Source organism: Micromys minutus (assembly GCF_963924665.1).
Source record: "Micromys minutus genome assembly, chromosome: 11".
Classification (NCBI taxonomy): domain Eukaryota; kingdom Metazoa; phylum Chordata; class Mammalia; order Rodentia; family Muridae; genus Micromys; species Micromys minutus.
The window spans coordinates 51301086-51316854 of NC_137980.1; the positions used below are offsets into that span (position 1 = coordinate 51301086).

The 15769-nt window shown below is 50.9% G+C and overlaps 1 protein-coding gene across 1 annotated transcript in view; it reads left to right on the forward strand.

The window, feature by feature from the left end:
* Nucleotides 1-963: 963 nt before the first annotated feature.
* Nucleotides 964-15769, forward strand: part of LOC308427442 (fer-1-like protein 4) — a gene marked incomplete at both ends in the record, with an annotated part of 33613 nt that continues 18807 nt past the window's right edge. Inside the window, 21 exons of the mRNA XM_080925565.1 lie at nt 964-1042; nt 1266-1321; nt 1640-1728; nt 1810-1909; nt 3142-3233; nt 3397-3438; nt 3892-4056; nt 4477-4537; nt 4631-4762; nt 5035-5097; nt 5274-5358; nt 5609-5768; nt 5875-6058; nt 6886-7072; nt 7507-7877; nt 8166-8274; nt 8455-8632; nt 8724-8844; nt 9171-9271; nt 14989-15076; nt 15171-15287. Of these exons, the coding sequence (XP_080781691.1) occupies nt 964-1042; nt 1266-1321; nt 1640-1728; nt 1810-1909; nt 3142-3233; nt 3397-3438; nt 3892-4056; nt 4477-4537; nt 4631-4762; nt 5035-5097; nt 5274-5358; nt 5609-5768; nt 5875-6058; nt 6886-7072; nt 7507-7877; nt 8166-8274; nt 8455-8632; nt 8724-8844; nt 9171-9271; nt 14989-15076; nt 15171-15287 (2580 nt within the window). The remainder of the gene's footprint in view (nt 1043-1265; nt 1322-1639; nt 1729-1809; nt 1910-3141; nt 3234-3396; nt 3439-3891; nt 4057-4476; nt 4538-4630; nt 4763-5034; nt 5098-5273; nt 5359-5608; nt 5769-5874; nt 6059-6885; nt 7073-7506; nt 7878-8165; nt 8275-8454; nt 8633-8723; nt 8845-9170; nt 9272-14988; nt 15077-15170; nt 15288-15769) is intronic.

Consider the following 15769-nt stretch of genomic DNA (forward strand, 5'->3'; position numbering starts at 1 on the left):
GGGGATTTTAAAAAAACTGATATTTTTAGAAGAAACTGGATTTTTAAAGTGTTTGAATGTGTAGGGAATATGAGACTTTTATGTTTCCAATATGATTTATATTGTGTTATTTATTAATATGAGATCTTGGAGATGAACAATAAAGAAAGGAGAGGTTATTGTTAAATACTGTTGTCTTGGTGTGCCAAGTGAATAAGGGGTCAATTGTTTTGGGTAGTTTTATGTCATCTTGAAACAAGCTGATGTCATCTGAGAGGAGGGAACCTCATTTGAGAAAAAGCCTGTGGGGCGTCTTCTTAGTCAGTGATTGATGGGAGAGGGCTCAGCTCATCGTGGATGGAGATGATCCTGGGCTGGTAGTCTTTGCTTCTATTAAAAAAATAAAGGCCAAGAAAGCCATGAGGAGCAAGTGAGTAAACTGAATGCGGTAGCCTCTGCAACAGCTCTGCCTTGAGCTTTCGGCCCTGCGTGACTTCCTGCTCTTTAATTTGGAACTGTGAGTGAAGGACACTCTTTCCTCCCAAGCTACTTCTGGTCATGGTGTTTCACCACAGCAATAGTAACCCTAAGAAAACTCTCTAAGTTACTTCTGGCTATGGTGTTTTATCACTGTGATAGAAAGAAAGCCAAGGCAATGCCCTGGAGCCCTCCTAGGCTAGTCCAGACCAGACTGAGATCTTGTCTTTCTCCGTTCCTACCTATCCCAGCTCCCAGCCTATGGAGGCCCAAGCGTCTCGGCATTCTGCAGATGGTACAGGCTGAGTCCTGTGCCCACAACAGGAACCTTATCCCCACAGCTTTCAGCCAAGATCTTTCTCCAACCATGACCTCCAGGCCTGCCCCCTGTGTGTTTGACTAGAGGGAAGGGATCGCTGAACCTGCTGGGTGAGTCCAGTGAGTCATGGACAACACAGTTGGGCAGAAGGGCAAGCAGGCAGCCTGAGAGCCAGAGGCACTGTGACCATGGCTCTGACTGTGTGTGTGAGGCACCTAACAGGCCTGCCGGGCATCCATGACCGACAAGTGAGGCTCTGCTTTCGAGGTGAGACTTGAGTGGATGGTCTAAGTCTTTTTAGAATTGTTCATTCCTTACAGCTCCAACTTAAATCCTGGTCAGCTATTTAACCTGCCCCCCTTCTACATTTCCCCATCCTCTGCTCTTCTTTAAGTGTGAGAGGGGGCACCTAGACAGTGGGGCAAGGGTCAGGGAAGCAAATGAATGTGGGTGGGGGGGCTGATAAATGACTAGTTTCCTTTTTGATCAGGCTTTACCCAGAAAACAAGGAAAATTCACTGTGGCCGAGAAGCAGAAGTTGGTGAGGTCAGTAGAAATGGGATCCATACTGGGGCAGAACGGCTCATTCCTGGGCTTGGAAGGTGTGAATCTCAGGCTGGAGAGTTCAGACCTGGTTTGAGATGTCACTCTCAAAACTAGTGGGATTAGTTCTGGATTGGCAATCAGTCCCATATCAGCCTTAGATTGACATAAACTCCATGTTGGAGGGATTTGTTCCAGGCTTTTGAGATCCAGTCCTAGAGGACAGCCTCATGTTTGGACCATTGGGGATATAGACTCTGGATTAGGTATGAGGGTCAATCTTTCTGGCACCTGGTATCATGGGTGTCTTTCTGTTCCTAGCTGTTCCGCTGGCCCCACTATGGCTCTCCTCTGGCTGGGGAAAGTCTGTCTGTGCAGGTGGTCAACTGTAGCCGAGTGTTCAGCCCCAGGTGAGGAGACCCGAGGGGAGCCAGGTGATGGCTTGATGTCATCCACCTGGCTCAGTCTTCTGCTCCACACCATCCTTCTAGGCCTCTGGGGACCCTGGTGATTTCTCTGCAGCAGTTGCAAAGTGCTGGGCATTTGGTGCTCAGGGAAGCTCTGGTGGATGAGAGACTCCAGGTATCCCCGGTAAGTGCCACCAGCCTATCTTTAGCAACCCAGAGAAGCCTCTAAGCAGAGCTTTGAATCAAAGGAGAGGAAACTGAGCTTGGCAGGAGCGGGGAACAAGCACTTAGCCCAGCTTAGGTTCCGTTTGCAGCCCCTGCCTGAGTCCTACATGGGCCAGAAGCAGACTCATTTCTGAGTGCCAGGGGTGTGGTGTGTGTACTGTTCTTGGCTCTGGGGTTGACTCCCTTCTTTTCTTATGGGAGATAATGGTGAACTGATAGGGTTTTCCTGGTATTTCATAGAAAGTGGTGTATCCTTAGAAGAGGTAGACCTGGCTTCAAATCACAGATCTGTCACTTCCTGTTGAGTTATTAGCATCTCTAAGCTGTCTCATTTACATAATGGCAAGTCAGACCTACGCTTGACGGTTTTCCCCATTCAATCGTTGGTGAAGTTAAAGGGTGGCTGTGAGCAATGAAGACTCGGTGGTGAGCAGAACCTGACAAAGATTTGCTTTGTTGAAGCCCACTAGCTGCACAAGGGGGTCAAACATTAAGCAAGTATCTGCACAAGACTTACCACGATGAGTGTTACAGAGGAGCTGGTGCCAGGCTGGGAGAGTGTGTATCCATCCGTGACCTGATGGGGAGGCCTGAAGACTCCCAGAGGAAACTATGTCGGTGCTCAGAACGGAGGGTGATAGGCAATAAGTAGAAGGGAGAATGTTCGGACGGGGGGGGGGGGGGCAAACATGTAAAATCCAGTGTGCTGACGTGGGAAGTTGGGGTGCAGAGAGGGCAGAAACCTAGAAGGATCTGGACCTAGAAAAGCTGTGTGGGAGAAGGCTGTGAGGGCCAAGAGCAGTGGAAGGACAGGATCAGGAGGTGACGTGCACACTGAGGTTGAGCCTTGTTGTTGGTTGTTGTTTGAGTGTTTGCTTTTGTATATTCCAGACTTAGGTTTGATTGGTTTCAGTGCTGCTGAACGCAAACTCGAGCCTTTCTGAAAGCTGGCCAAGCACTCCACCAACTGAGCTGTACCTCTAGCCCCAAGTCCTTTTGTTTTTCTCCATTCTATTGAGGCAGGGAGGCAGAGGCAGAGGGGCAGAGGCAGAGGCAGAGGCAGGGGCAGAGGCAGAGGCTACTACAGACATTAACTGAGAGGCTCCCAATTCACATGGTGTGTAAGGCGTTGGCACTCTCCCAGCCCCATGTCAGTCTGAGGGCACCGATGGATGCTGTATTTGCTTTCAGATCCAAGTGGAGCTTGACCTAAAGTATCAGCCCCCTGAGGGAGCTGCTGGAACCTGGGCAGAGGAGGACTTTGGGACACCCATTCGAGACAGGTAATCCTTTAGTAATCCATGCAAGGCCCTGTGTCCCCAGATGAGAAAGAAGTAGCCCTAAAGAGAAAGAAATAGCATTCACATCCATCCACACTGGGCCTGCTGGGTGCTGTGATCTCAGTTCTCTATGGTCAGGTCTTATCCTCTCTATTTTTCCTCCCAGTTTAGAATTGATCATCCCCAATGCGGGCTTCCAGGATATGGAGTAAGTATGTGGGGGTGATAGGAAACAACCAGGGTCAGTGTTGGGGAGAAGAGCCTATGACATGATTTAATTGTAGAGTTTGAGATTCCAGTGATTGAATTATAAGATCAGAGGTCAGTCCTTGCATCAGGACTGAAGGTTCTGAAATTAGACCAATCTCAGGATTAAGAGTTAGTCCAAAGCTGGGTGTGGTGTGCATACCTTTAATCCCAACACTTGGAAAGCCGAGGTGGGCAGATTGCTGTAAATTTGAGGCCAGTGCAGTTTGCAAATTGGCTTCCAGGACAGCCTAGGCTACCCAGGGAAACCTTGTCTCAAAAAAACCAAACCAAAACAAAAGAGTTAGTCCCAGGATAAGTGGGGGTCAATTCTAAGATAAGCCAAGGCAAGGAATGCCTAGCAGCAGGTGACAGGCACTATGCATGCGTGACTTTTGGGGACCTTTCCTCTCAGGCCTGGGGAGGCCTGGCTGGAGCGTCGGGCAGTGGCTCTGGGCCGCAGGCTAGCTCGAAGTCTAGGAACACAGGATGATGAGGAGAATGAGCTGGAGCTGGAGGAGGAGCTGGAGCTGGAGCCTGACGTGGAGATTTCTGGGGTGGTGTTCAGCCCCCTCAAAAGGTAACGCACTCACACGCTTCTGGTCCCACACCCTGTCACTGAGTCAGCTTTCCTCACACACATAAGCCACACCCATCCACACCAGGGTACTGGAAAGGTCAGTCGCTTACAGACACCGCCATGTTCAGAGTCTCTTAGAGCAGCTCCCACCAGTTTGGAAAGGGATTTGATGAGGACAGGCAGTGTCGGCTGTTCACGTCAGAGTTCCAGGTAGCACCGTGTTGCCAAGGAGCAGGTCTCAACCAACTTTTGTTCAGAGCTCCAAGAGTGAGTCGAATTCTGGATGTAGGCATGAAATGGAGGTAGGGAAGGCTCTGACTCCAACAGTTCATAGGACAGACTCCTCATCCCGGCGCCATGCAACCGTATGTGTGGGTGCAAGAGGAGGAAGAACAGAGTTGACCCTATACTTCTTTACAGCCGTGCCCTGGGCTTGCCCCGGGGGGACCCCTTCAAGATGTGCAAAGCCCAGGACTTCCAGGTATGACTCCAGCCCTCATGGAATCTCACAGGTCTTTCCCCTTACCCAGGCAGCTCTGCTTTCTTTCCTTCCATTATTTCATTCCTTACCTAGGTAGGGGTCACAGTACTTGAAGCCCAGAAGCTGGTGGGAGTCAATATTAACCCCTATGTGGCTGTTCGTGTCGGGGACCAGCGCCGAGTGACTGCAACAGTGCGTGGAACCAACTGTCCCTTCTTCAATGAGGTGAGAGGCCACCGAGGAAGGGGGCAGGCCTGAGAGAATGGGAGGGATTCAGAGAGACCTGTTCCCCAGAGGGCGGGGCCAGGATGCAAAGATACTGGTTCAGGGTTTTGAGCCAGGCCAGGCAAGTCATCCCGGGAAAGAGGGAAGAATGTGTAGGTGCCTTTCGGGAAAGGGAGCACATTCTCTCGGCAAGAATTCGGGATGAACTGAGTGAGCCTTCCGCGTCTAACCTCGTCTCGCTACTCCAACCTTTCTCACCCCGCTCAACCCAGTACTTCTTGTTCGAATTTCATGAGACTCGGCTTCATCTCCAAGACTTGCTGCTGGAGATAACCGTGAGTGGGAAAGCAGATTCACGTCAGGAAAGGGAGGTGCCCAGCTGGACGTTTGGGTGACTGAGGCAGGAAAATCGCCCCGAGTTCAAGGCCCAGCCAGGGCTGTAGACTGAGAGTCAAAAGGAGGGGGCAGGGAGAAAGATCCCAAAGCACTAACCCTCCCCCCCACCCCCCAGGCTTTCCACTCGCAGACTCTCCCATTTATGGCCACCAGGATAGGAACCTTCAGGATGGACTTGGGGATGGCCTTGGACCAGCCAGGTATTGACCCCCCCCCCCCGCACTGAAACTTATTTGTATGAACAAATGAACTAAGTTCTCTGCAGTCACCGGCTTTATCCCTAGTGTACTAAGGTGGAAGACAGCCATCACTTGTGAATGCCGACCTTTCTTGTACGGTGGTTCTTCTCTCCGCTTGAGACAGGATGTGTTGCCCCAACCCCAGCCATTGTCCAGCGTCCTGAGTCTCTGTCCCTTAGATGTCCCTTCACTCTCCTTCCTCCATCCTCAGATGGCCACTTCCACCAAAAGTGGGCTCCCTTGCACGACCCTCGTGACACCCGCGCCGGAACCAAGGGCTTTGTCAAGGTCACCTTGTCTGTGAGGGCTCGTGGGGACCTTCCCCTTCTACCGCCACCCTCATCCCCAGGGACCGGTTCCGACATAGAGAAGTGAGCTGGGGTGTGGGGGGAGGGGTAGAAAATTGATGAAGTTTGACCTCGAGAGAGCAGAGAAGCAGAGGCGTTCAGCTTTACTCCTCACGTTGGCTCTTCCTAGGAATCTACTTCTGCCTCGTGGGGTGCAGGCTGAGAGACCATGGGCACGGCTGCGAGTCCGCGTATACCGTGCAGAGGGGCTTCCCACGGTGCGCACGGGGCTGCTGGGCAGTCTGGCCCGAGCCCTGCATGACCAACACGTTCTCCTGGACCCATACGTGCGGGTGAGCTTCCTGGGTCAGCAGGTAAGTCACTCCTATCCCCCATGCTGCAGCCCAAGTCTTTAAAAAAGTATTTATTAAAGATAATCATTATTTATTCATTTAGAGACAAGGTTTTGCTATGTAGCCCGGATACTCAGAGATCCGTCTGGTAGGATTGCGGGCATGTGCCACAATGACTGTTTTTCGTTGTTTGTTCTTTTTTTGTTTTTTAAATAATTTATTTATTATAAGTACACTGTCTGCAGACACACCAGAAGAAAGCATCAGATCTCATTACAGATGTTTGTGAGTCACCATGTGGTTGCTGAGATTTAAACTCAGGACCTCTGGAAGAGCAGTCAGTGTTCCTAACCACTGAGCCATCTCTCCAGCCCATGTTTGTTTTTCAAGACAGGGTTTCTTCTACTGTCTTGGAACTCACTTTGGCTTGCCTCAGACTCAGAGATCTGCCTGCTTCTGCCTCCCAAGACTATTTTTTATTCTTAATTATGTATGCATGAATATCTCTGTGGAGTTATGAGCACACGAGGACAGGTGTTCATGGAGGCCTGAAGGTGTCAGACATCCCCACAGCTGGAGTCATAAGTGTTCGTGGGCTGCTGGATGTATGGAGGGGGACCCAGGCCTGTGCAGGAGTAGAACTCATGCTAGACCTTAACCACCAAGCCATCTCCCCAGCCTTTATTTTGTGTATGTGCGTGGGGCGCTGAGTGTCACAGCACATGTGTGGAAGTCAGAGGACAACCTATAGGAGGGACAACTCAGGTCATCGGGTTGATATCAAGCACCACCTGCTGAGCCATCTTTAAGGACCCTCATTGACCCCTACCGCCTGACTTGGCCTTCAGGGTGAGACTTCGGTTCGGGGCGAGGAGACAGCGCCCGAGTGGAACGAGCAGTTGAGCTTCGTGGAACTCTTCCCGCCGCTAACGCGCAGCCTGCGCCTGCAGCTGCGTGACGACGCACCTCTCGTGGATGTGGCACTTGCCACACACGTGCTAGACCTGAGGCGGATCTCCAATTCGAGTCGCGCAGGTGAGCACGTCTGGTCCGCGCCAGGCCCTGTCAGCCGTGGATCACATCAGCTCCTCAGAGGAGAGCTCATCTTTAGAACAAAGGTGGCCCAGGGAGGATCATCGCCCCACAAAACAAACTGTTCCAAACCAGGCTCCGCCTTCCGACGTGATCCCGCCCTCTTAAGCACCATGGCCACTCCAGTCAAGCCTTGCAGGGAACTGATCATTCTGAAGTATCCGCCCACTCCCCCAAACCTTTACCACACCAGTCTTCCACCCCAACCTCATCTACTCCCTAAGGCTCAGAGAGGTCCTCTGCCCGATACTGTTACACTCCCTTCAGAACCGAACCCTGCCTTCTCTTCCCCATCCCAGGATACAAGGGTATACAGTTCAGAACAGTACCTATTTATTCTGTGTTCCCCTTCAAGACCTGTTCTTGTCCCCCTACAGCGGGGTTTAACCCCACTTTCGGTCCAGCCTGGGTACCCCTCTATGGCTCGCTCCCCAGCGGCAGGCTGCGGGATGGTCTTCAAAGTCTCAACGAAGGCCTTGGGGAAGGCATTTGGTTCCGGGGTCGACTTCTGGTAGCTGTGTCCATGGATGTGTTCGAAGGCAGAGTTGAACCTAAACCCTCCCAGACTACACAAGGGTCCAGATTGTCCCGGCTCACTGGAAAGAAGAAAAAGAAGAAGGAGAAGCCCAGGCAGGGTCAGACCCCAGCTGGTATTTTGCAGCCTGCCAATGGCAGCACCAGCGTGGATGTGCCTGAGATTCCCAGTGCTATGGAGGTGGAGGTGGAGGAGCTGCTGCCTCTGCCAGAGGTAGGAGGGGCTGGAGTCACCCTCAGCATCAGACATCGTGATGCTGTTTTCAGTTTGGGAACTTGGATGAAGAATCCTGTGTATGTGCACACATGTGCTCTAGTGTCTAAACATGCTATATATTGAGGGAGTCAGTTCTCTGTGGGCTACCGGGAACAGAAAGGGAGCTAAGACACAGAGCCTCCTGAACCACAGTTTTGATGTCTTTAGGTAGCCATTGTGACCAAGCAGAACAGACTGCTCCTCTGAAGAGTGGGAGCTGACCCCCAGCCTCACTCTCTTTCCTAGAATGCCCTAGCACCCTTGGAAGATTTTCTGCTTTTCGGGGTGCTCTTTGAGGCCACCATGATTGACCCTTCACTGGCCAAGAAGCCCATCAGCCTGGAGATTTCCATTGGTGTGTAGCCCAGATGAGCTCAAAAAGCCACGAGACTGGGAATGGTCCCTTGTTTCAGACAGGAGGCCATAGGAAGGGGTGTTCACTTCCGGGAGAGCGGTGGGTTCTGCTTTCCTGAGAGAGGGGCTGTGGGGGGGAGTCCCTGACCTTCAGCCTGATGCTCTCCTCAATGGGGTGCAGGTCATGCAGGCCGCCAGGAAGAGCAATTAGGCCAAGGATCAAGGGCTGATGAGGGGTCTGAAGGCAGCACACTAGAAGCTCAGCCTCTCTTGGAATCTGAGGACAGAGGGTCAGAGCAGGAGGAACAAGAGTTGCTGAGGACACCAGCTCAGTGGCCTGAACCTGTGGATGGTAATGGGTAAGTGACCCTGGTCACTTGAGGAGGGGATAAAGAGATTCTTGAGCAATCAAGGTGTCCCCAAGCTCCTATCTTCTCTCCGTCTGACCAGGCCGTATCTCTGCCTGCCTCTGCGTCACCAAAAGCCCTGCCTATGTGTATGGAGCCGCTGGGAGGATTATACTTGGCGTCTGCATAGCAGCAACAGTGTGTGCAAAGTAGCTGAGAGACTGGTGAGTGCAAGATGGCACCTGAAGGGAAAGGTCCAACCACAGGAAGCGGGAGACGGAGGCTCTGAAGGAGCTCCAAAGTAGAGGCTGATGGGGTGGAGCTGATAACCTTGTTGGTGCAGGGCAGGGAAATGGTGGCCAAAGCTCTAAGTTTCTGCAAACTGAAGGGAACCAAGTTTTGGGAGGTTGTAGAGCGATTGATAGAGTGGAGACAGAGGGGGCCAGAGAGTCAGAACCAGAGTCCAGTGAGGGGCCATCAGGAGAGAAGTCTGCATGGTGGGGTATGGGCCAGGGACTCTCGAGACTGACTTCTCTTGGAACCCACACAGGACCATGGCCTGCAGGAGGTTGAGAAGATGCAACGCAGGCCGGGGCTCGGGGCCTGCACACGACTCAAGCAGACTCTGGAAGAGCTGGTGGCTGGCAGCCGGTGAGCTGAATGTCAGCCCATAGAGCTGCCTACTGTGGCCAGGTTGAGGATGGGAGAGGGACTCAAGATGACTTCCTAGATCAGGGGGAGTTTCAAACCGTGTGTGTCCAGCACCTACGGAAGAATGAGGAGAGGGGCCTGTATCAAGGGAGCTCAGGATAGTTACAGGGCGTTGGGCTCCCTGAGGCTTATAAGGTTTCCCTTCCCTCCTGTTTCACAAGGGAAGGAAAACTCTGCTTAGTTAAGGTGTCTATTGTTGCAACAAAAGGGATGATCAAATAGCAAACTGGGGATGAAAGGGTTTATTTGGCTTAACTTTCACATCCCTGTTCATCACTGAAGGAAGTCAGGACAGGAGTCCAACCAAGGCAGGAGCTGCTGCAGAGGCTATGGTGTACTGCTTACTGGCTTGCTGCCCCTGGCATGCTCAGCCTGCTTCTTTATAGAACCCAGAACCCACAACCCGGGGATGGCTGGGCCCTCCTCCACTGACCACTGATTGAGAAAATGCCTTACAGCTGTATCTCATGGAGGCATTTCCTCCTCCCTCTCTGATGACTCTAGCCTGTGTCAAGTTGCCAAAAACCAACCAGTAAACCTGCCCATCTCCATCCAGTCTGTACCTAGCCAGATGCAGATCCTTCTGCATCTCTGTGATGGCCCTACCTTCAGATACCGGGAGGAAGTGCTTCCTTAGCAACACCTCTGTGATGCTGATTTAACCTTTCACCTCCTGCATAGCTAGCTCTGCGGGCATCTGCCTCTCTGCATCCTTAACTGGTCCTTTTTCAGTCACTACTTGCTCTAACCACATGAACTAGTCCTAGTTGTTTCTGGCTTTCATCTGCACTCCCAGGAATTTGACCACCTGCCCCAGGCACTCAAGTCTCTGACACTGTTCTTAAGGGCTTCCTCATTATTCAGCAAACACCTGTGGCACCTGCTAGGTCACTATTGTGGCCGTGGTTTCTTCTCTGAGCTGCAGGGGAGAACCACTGAAGGTCGTGAAATTTTCATTTATAACTTTAGAAAGGATGAGGTGGGAGAAAGAGGGTGTGAGAGAGAAGACAGGAATACTAAAGAAGGCTCTGAAATGGTTTAGGTGATGGGAGATGAACAAAGTCATGCAGTGGAGATGGGGTGAACTGGCTCAGGAGCTGTGGATGCAGATCACTCGACAGAGTGACTGCCTAGTGTGCACAAAGCCTTTGGGTTCAGTCTCCAGCATTGCAGTAACCAAGCGTGACGGTGCATGCTTGCAATCCCAGCACTTGGAGGTAGAGGCAGGAGGATTAGAAGTTCAAGGTCAGCCTCAGCTTGAGACCAGAGTGGCATACATGAGATCATTCATTCACTGTCAATAAATAAATAAATAAGCCCGGTCTATGTTAACACATGTCTTTAACCCCAGCATTCAGGAGGCAGAGGCAGGTGGATCTCTATGAGTTTCAGGACAGCCAGGAGATACACAGAGAAACCCTGTCTCAACAACCAAAACCAAAGCAACAATAAAAGACCAGAAGAGTGAATTCAAGAGAAAATTTGTAGTTGGATATATCAGCACAGCATAGCACAACCCAGCACGGCGTGGCTAGGTGATAAAAGAGAAAAATGTGTGACATCACAAAAGACCTCCAAGACTTTAGCTGTGTCTGTCGCTTTTCTCGTTGCTATAAAAGGATACCTCTCAAAAAGGACTTCAGGAAGGAGGAGCTTATTTTGGTTTCCATTTTCAGGGCTGTAGTCCATTAGAGCAGGAAAAGCAAGAGCCAGACACAGATGTCACACTGCACCCACAGTCAGGAAGCAGGAGTGACAGTGCTTGGGGCTCACTCTCTCCATTTCTTTTGCAATCCAGAGTTTCAGTGTATGAGATGGGGCTATCCACAGTTCTGCTGGATCTTCCCAAGTAAACTAACCCAATCTAGAAATCCTCTCACAAACATGCACTAGGGGCTTATTTCCTTGGCAACCGTAGATCCTGTCCAGGTGATGGCCAACATTAACCTTCCCAACTTGCCTGGCTGTGTGAACTGGGCTGTTGAAGATAAGGTGTGAAGGAAGGAAGGGTGTTGGAAGCTTGTTTCTGGAGATGTGAGCAAGCCTGGAAAGTAGACTTGTATCTAGTAAACAGGCAGCAAGATGCACTGAATTCTGGGGATAATTATTTGCAGGAAATGCAAATTTACATTATGTTGACGAGGTTGGATGATTCTAGAGCACAGAGAGAAAGATCCTGAAAATCTGCAGAGACTCAGCCATGACCCCAAGACAGAAGTATCAAAGTCATAGACTCTGGATGCTCACTTCTCCATCCATATCTGTGCCTGGGGACATAGGAGATCCCACTCCTTCCAGAAACACTGCTGTTGATGCTGCTGACTTCTACAACTCTCCAAGCTTTCTACCTGAATGCCTGCTCACTCTTTTTACCACGGCTTCCGACCCGCAACAAGACAGGGCCTTAATGTATAGCTGTGGTGGGTAATGTGTGTGGTATAAATTTGTAGAGGTTCCCTGCAGACAGGGAAACAACCCACAAAGGGACAAGTGTGGAACCCGATTGTCCCGATTTTTAGAGACTGGTGCTGCTCCAGGACTTTTGTATTCTGACCCAGATCATTCACTTTAGCCATTTTTGAGAGCAGCACAATTGGGGGGTGGGGTTCTGATCACTCAGTTTCAGGTGGATAACAAATTTAAAACATGTTTCCCATTGAGAATTTTTGCAAAGGACATCTGGCTTCTTTCACAAAGATGGGTATCGTTGACTCAGAGATAGGTAACCATAACGCCTGTGGGCATGAGTATTGTCCTGGGCCTAAGATAGCATAGGAGTCACTGAGGTTGTTATAAAGTACAAGTGGCTCACTTATTAGGATGGGTTTTATGGCCTAGAAGCAATGCTCAAGGTTTTAGGGGGAAAGGACATGGGATAAGTAAAACAAATTCTGGGAGCTATGGGCAGAGCCTTGCTCATCAGGTAGCAATGATCACCAGGTTGTTACTACATTCATCCCTGGCCTTGCAGGAGGAATAGCTAAGCTGCTTATTCCACTGAAGAGGCATACTGTGTGCTTAACTTTCTTGGCATCTCCAGTGTTTCTCTGTATGCACAAGGATGTTTTGCTCTCAACATAATCTATAGAGGAGCAAAGAGGAAAGTGTGACACAAGGTTGTCCTTGATGGGACAGGTACAGTTGATGAGGTTAGAGATAACAGATCAGATGTGCGGAGCCTTCCAGTCCACTTTTAGAGTTTAATATTTTACCATCAGACAGGCAACTGCAGTGAAGCAAAATAAGTGGGAAAGGGATGACGGCCTTCTGGGTACTTTTGAGAATGTTCTATGCAGTGAGTACAGTGAGGGCAGTGAGGACAGTGTGTGCAGTGAGGGCAGTGTGTGTGCAGTGAGGGCAGTGTGTGCAGTGAGGGCAGTGTGTGTGCAGTGAGGGCAGTGTGTGTAGTGAGGGCAGTGAGGACAGTGTGTGCAGTGAGGGCAGTGAGGGCAGTAAGGACAGTGTGTGCAGTGAGGGCAGTGAGGGTAGTGTGTACAGTGTGTGCAGTGAGTAAAGTGTGTGCAGTGAGGGCAGTGAGTGCAGTGAGGGCAGTGTGTACAGTGTGTGCAGTGAGGGCAGTGTGTACAGTGTGTGCAGTGAGTACAGTGTGTGCAGTGTGTACAGTGTGTGCAGTGAGTACAGTGTGTGCAGTGAGTACAGTGTGTGCAGTGAGGACAGTGTGTACAGTGAGGGCAGTGAGGACAGTGAGGGCAGTGAGGACAGTGAGTGCAGTGTGTGCAGTGAGGGCAGTGAGTGCAGTGAAGGCAGAGGACAGTGAGGACAGTGTGTGCAGTGAGGACAGTGTGTGCAGTGAGGACAGTGTGTGCAGTGAGGACAGTGTGTGTAGTGAGAGCAGTAAGAAAAGTGAGGACAGTGAGGGCAGTAAGGACAGTGAGTGCAGTGAGGGCAGTGAGGACAGTGTGTGCAGTGTGTGCAGTGAGGGCAGTGAGGACAGTGAGGGCAGTGAGTGCAATGAGGGCAGTGAGGACAGTGAGGACAGTGAGGGCAGTGAGTACAGTGTGTGCAGTGAGGGCAGTGAGTGCAGTGAGGGCAGTGAGGACAGTGTGTGCAGTGAGGGCAGTGTGGGCAGTGAGTACAGTGTGTGCAGTGAGGGCAGTGTGTGTAGTGAGGGCAGTGAGGGCAGTGAGTACAGTGTGGGCAGTGAGGACAGTGTGTGCAGTGAGGGCAGTGTGTGTAGTGAGGGTAGTGAGGACAGTGAGGGCAGTGAGTACAGTGTGGGCAGTGAGTACAGTGTGTGCAGTGAGGGCAGTGTGTGTAGTGAGGACAGTGAGGGCAGTGTGTGTAGTGAGGGTAGTGAGGGCAGTGAGGGCAGTGAGGACAGTGAGGGCAGTGAGTACAGTGAGGACAGTGAGGACAGTGTGTGCAGTGAGTACAGAGTGTGCAGTGAGGGCAGTGAGGACAGTGTGTGTAGTGAGGGCAGTGAGGGCAGTGAGGGAGAGAACAACAGCTAGTGTAGTGAGGAGGTGTCTGCCATGATTCTGTGAGAGAAAGAAACTTGGACCAGGTGATCCTGAGAAAGATGCGAGAAGGGGCTGGATGCTGGATGCTGGTGCGTGCATGCATGTTCTGGGCATTAACGTCAGCCTCAAGTGTGTGAAGCATGTGCTCTGTGGCTGAGTCTTGTACCCATCCTGGTTCTAGATTTTTAAGAAAGGATGTAAATAATTTGGTGAAAGATTAAGGTAACAATTTAATTTGGCTTCTATGTGGGGTTTTGTTTGTTTGTTTTGAGACAGGATTTCTCTCTATGTGGCCCCAGCTGTCCTTGAACTTGCTCTGTAGACCAGGCTAGCCTCAAACTGACAAGCCTCTAGCTCCTGAGTTCTGAGATTAAAGGTGTATGCTACCACCAGCCAGCTTGACTTCTATATGTTTTAAAAAACATTCCTTAATTGCATTTTAAAAATACCTTAATTGTGTGTACATGCGTGCATTCACATCACAAGGAGAATGGGGAAGTTAGAAGACAACTCTCAGGAGTTGATTCTCTTCTCCATGAGGCTTCTCATCCTTAGGCATCCCGCACCTTTCCCCCGAACCATCTTAGCAGCCCAACTTTGAAGTGCATTGGTTGGAAGTGGTCACTGGAAATCATGCATTTGGTTTGGTGGTGTTATATCCCCTCTCCAAGATAGGGTCTCACTTTATTGCCTTGGCTGTCTTAGAACTTCCTGAGTAGAGCAGGCTGACCTCACACCCACAGACCTCCACCTTCCTTTTCCTCCCAAGTGCTGAGATTAAAGGCGTCATGCACCACCTCACTTGGAAGTCTATCTTTTAGTCAAGCTAGTGGAGACTAAAGCAGGCTTTCCTTTCTGATTAATGTGGTACTAGACTCTCCCAGAGTGTAAACAAGCGGGTCATGATGTTGTAGTTCTTGGGTGGAGCTGCCTTATCTCACTAGCAAGCAGAGGGTAGTCAGGCTGTTGGTCTACAAACTTGTAGCTGAAGTAGCCAGAGCAGGAGAGAAACATTCGTGTTAAATATTGGTGGCTGCTGACTTAAAGACCAGGGTATGCTTGTTGTATGTGGGTATGGGGCTCCCCGAGGAAGGACTGTCAGAGTCGGGACACAGGAAGCCTTCCTGAAGGACAAGGTTCCAGGGTCTTGATCTTGTCCTTGACTTCTCTCCGCAGACAGTTCTGCCAAGGTGCCGAGCGCAGGACCATGACTCGACCCAATGCCCTGGATCGTTGCCGAGCGAAACTCCTGACACACAGCCTGGTACAAGCTGGGAAGGGGATGAATCAGAGGAGGGAAGGAAGCAGGGATGCCTGTTGGAGTCCTTTCTACTCATGTTCTCTGCCTGCCCTTCTAGAATCTGATGGCAAGGCAAGGGTTGCGGCTTTTACGGAGCCTGAGGCAGAACAACATTCAGAGGACTGTGGCGCTGGCCAAGAAGCTCCTGGCAAAGCTGCACTTCCTGGCTCAGGAGGTGATGATGCCTTCCTTGCCTACCGGTTTCCCACTCTGCATACTTCACCCTTCCAGAGACCTTTGGGCAGATGTAACTGTTGTCCTTCGGATGCTGCATGCTTCCTTTGGTGTAGTTAAGGGTTCCTGGGTTCGGTGGGGCTCCCAAGATGACTCAGGATTGGTTTGGAAGGGACAGGTGGCTGATCTACCTCAGGCATGGCCTCCTTTGACTGGAATGTGTGGGGAGAGCTTGTGCACACAGCGGAAGCTGACAGTCTAAACATCGTGGTTGGTCCTGGTGAAGCAGCAGCTGCAGTTCCAAGCCCATCTGATGGTTGGAATTTGGTGTATGAGAGAGGATAGATACCCAGTTTGTACAAATGCCTACAACTGGAGGTTTGGGCGGGCAGAAATCAGCACTGGAAGAGCAGGATAGGAATGTCATTAAATTAGATCTTAGAGCAAATATCATACTCTTCCTCCCTCCTTCCCTTCCTGCCT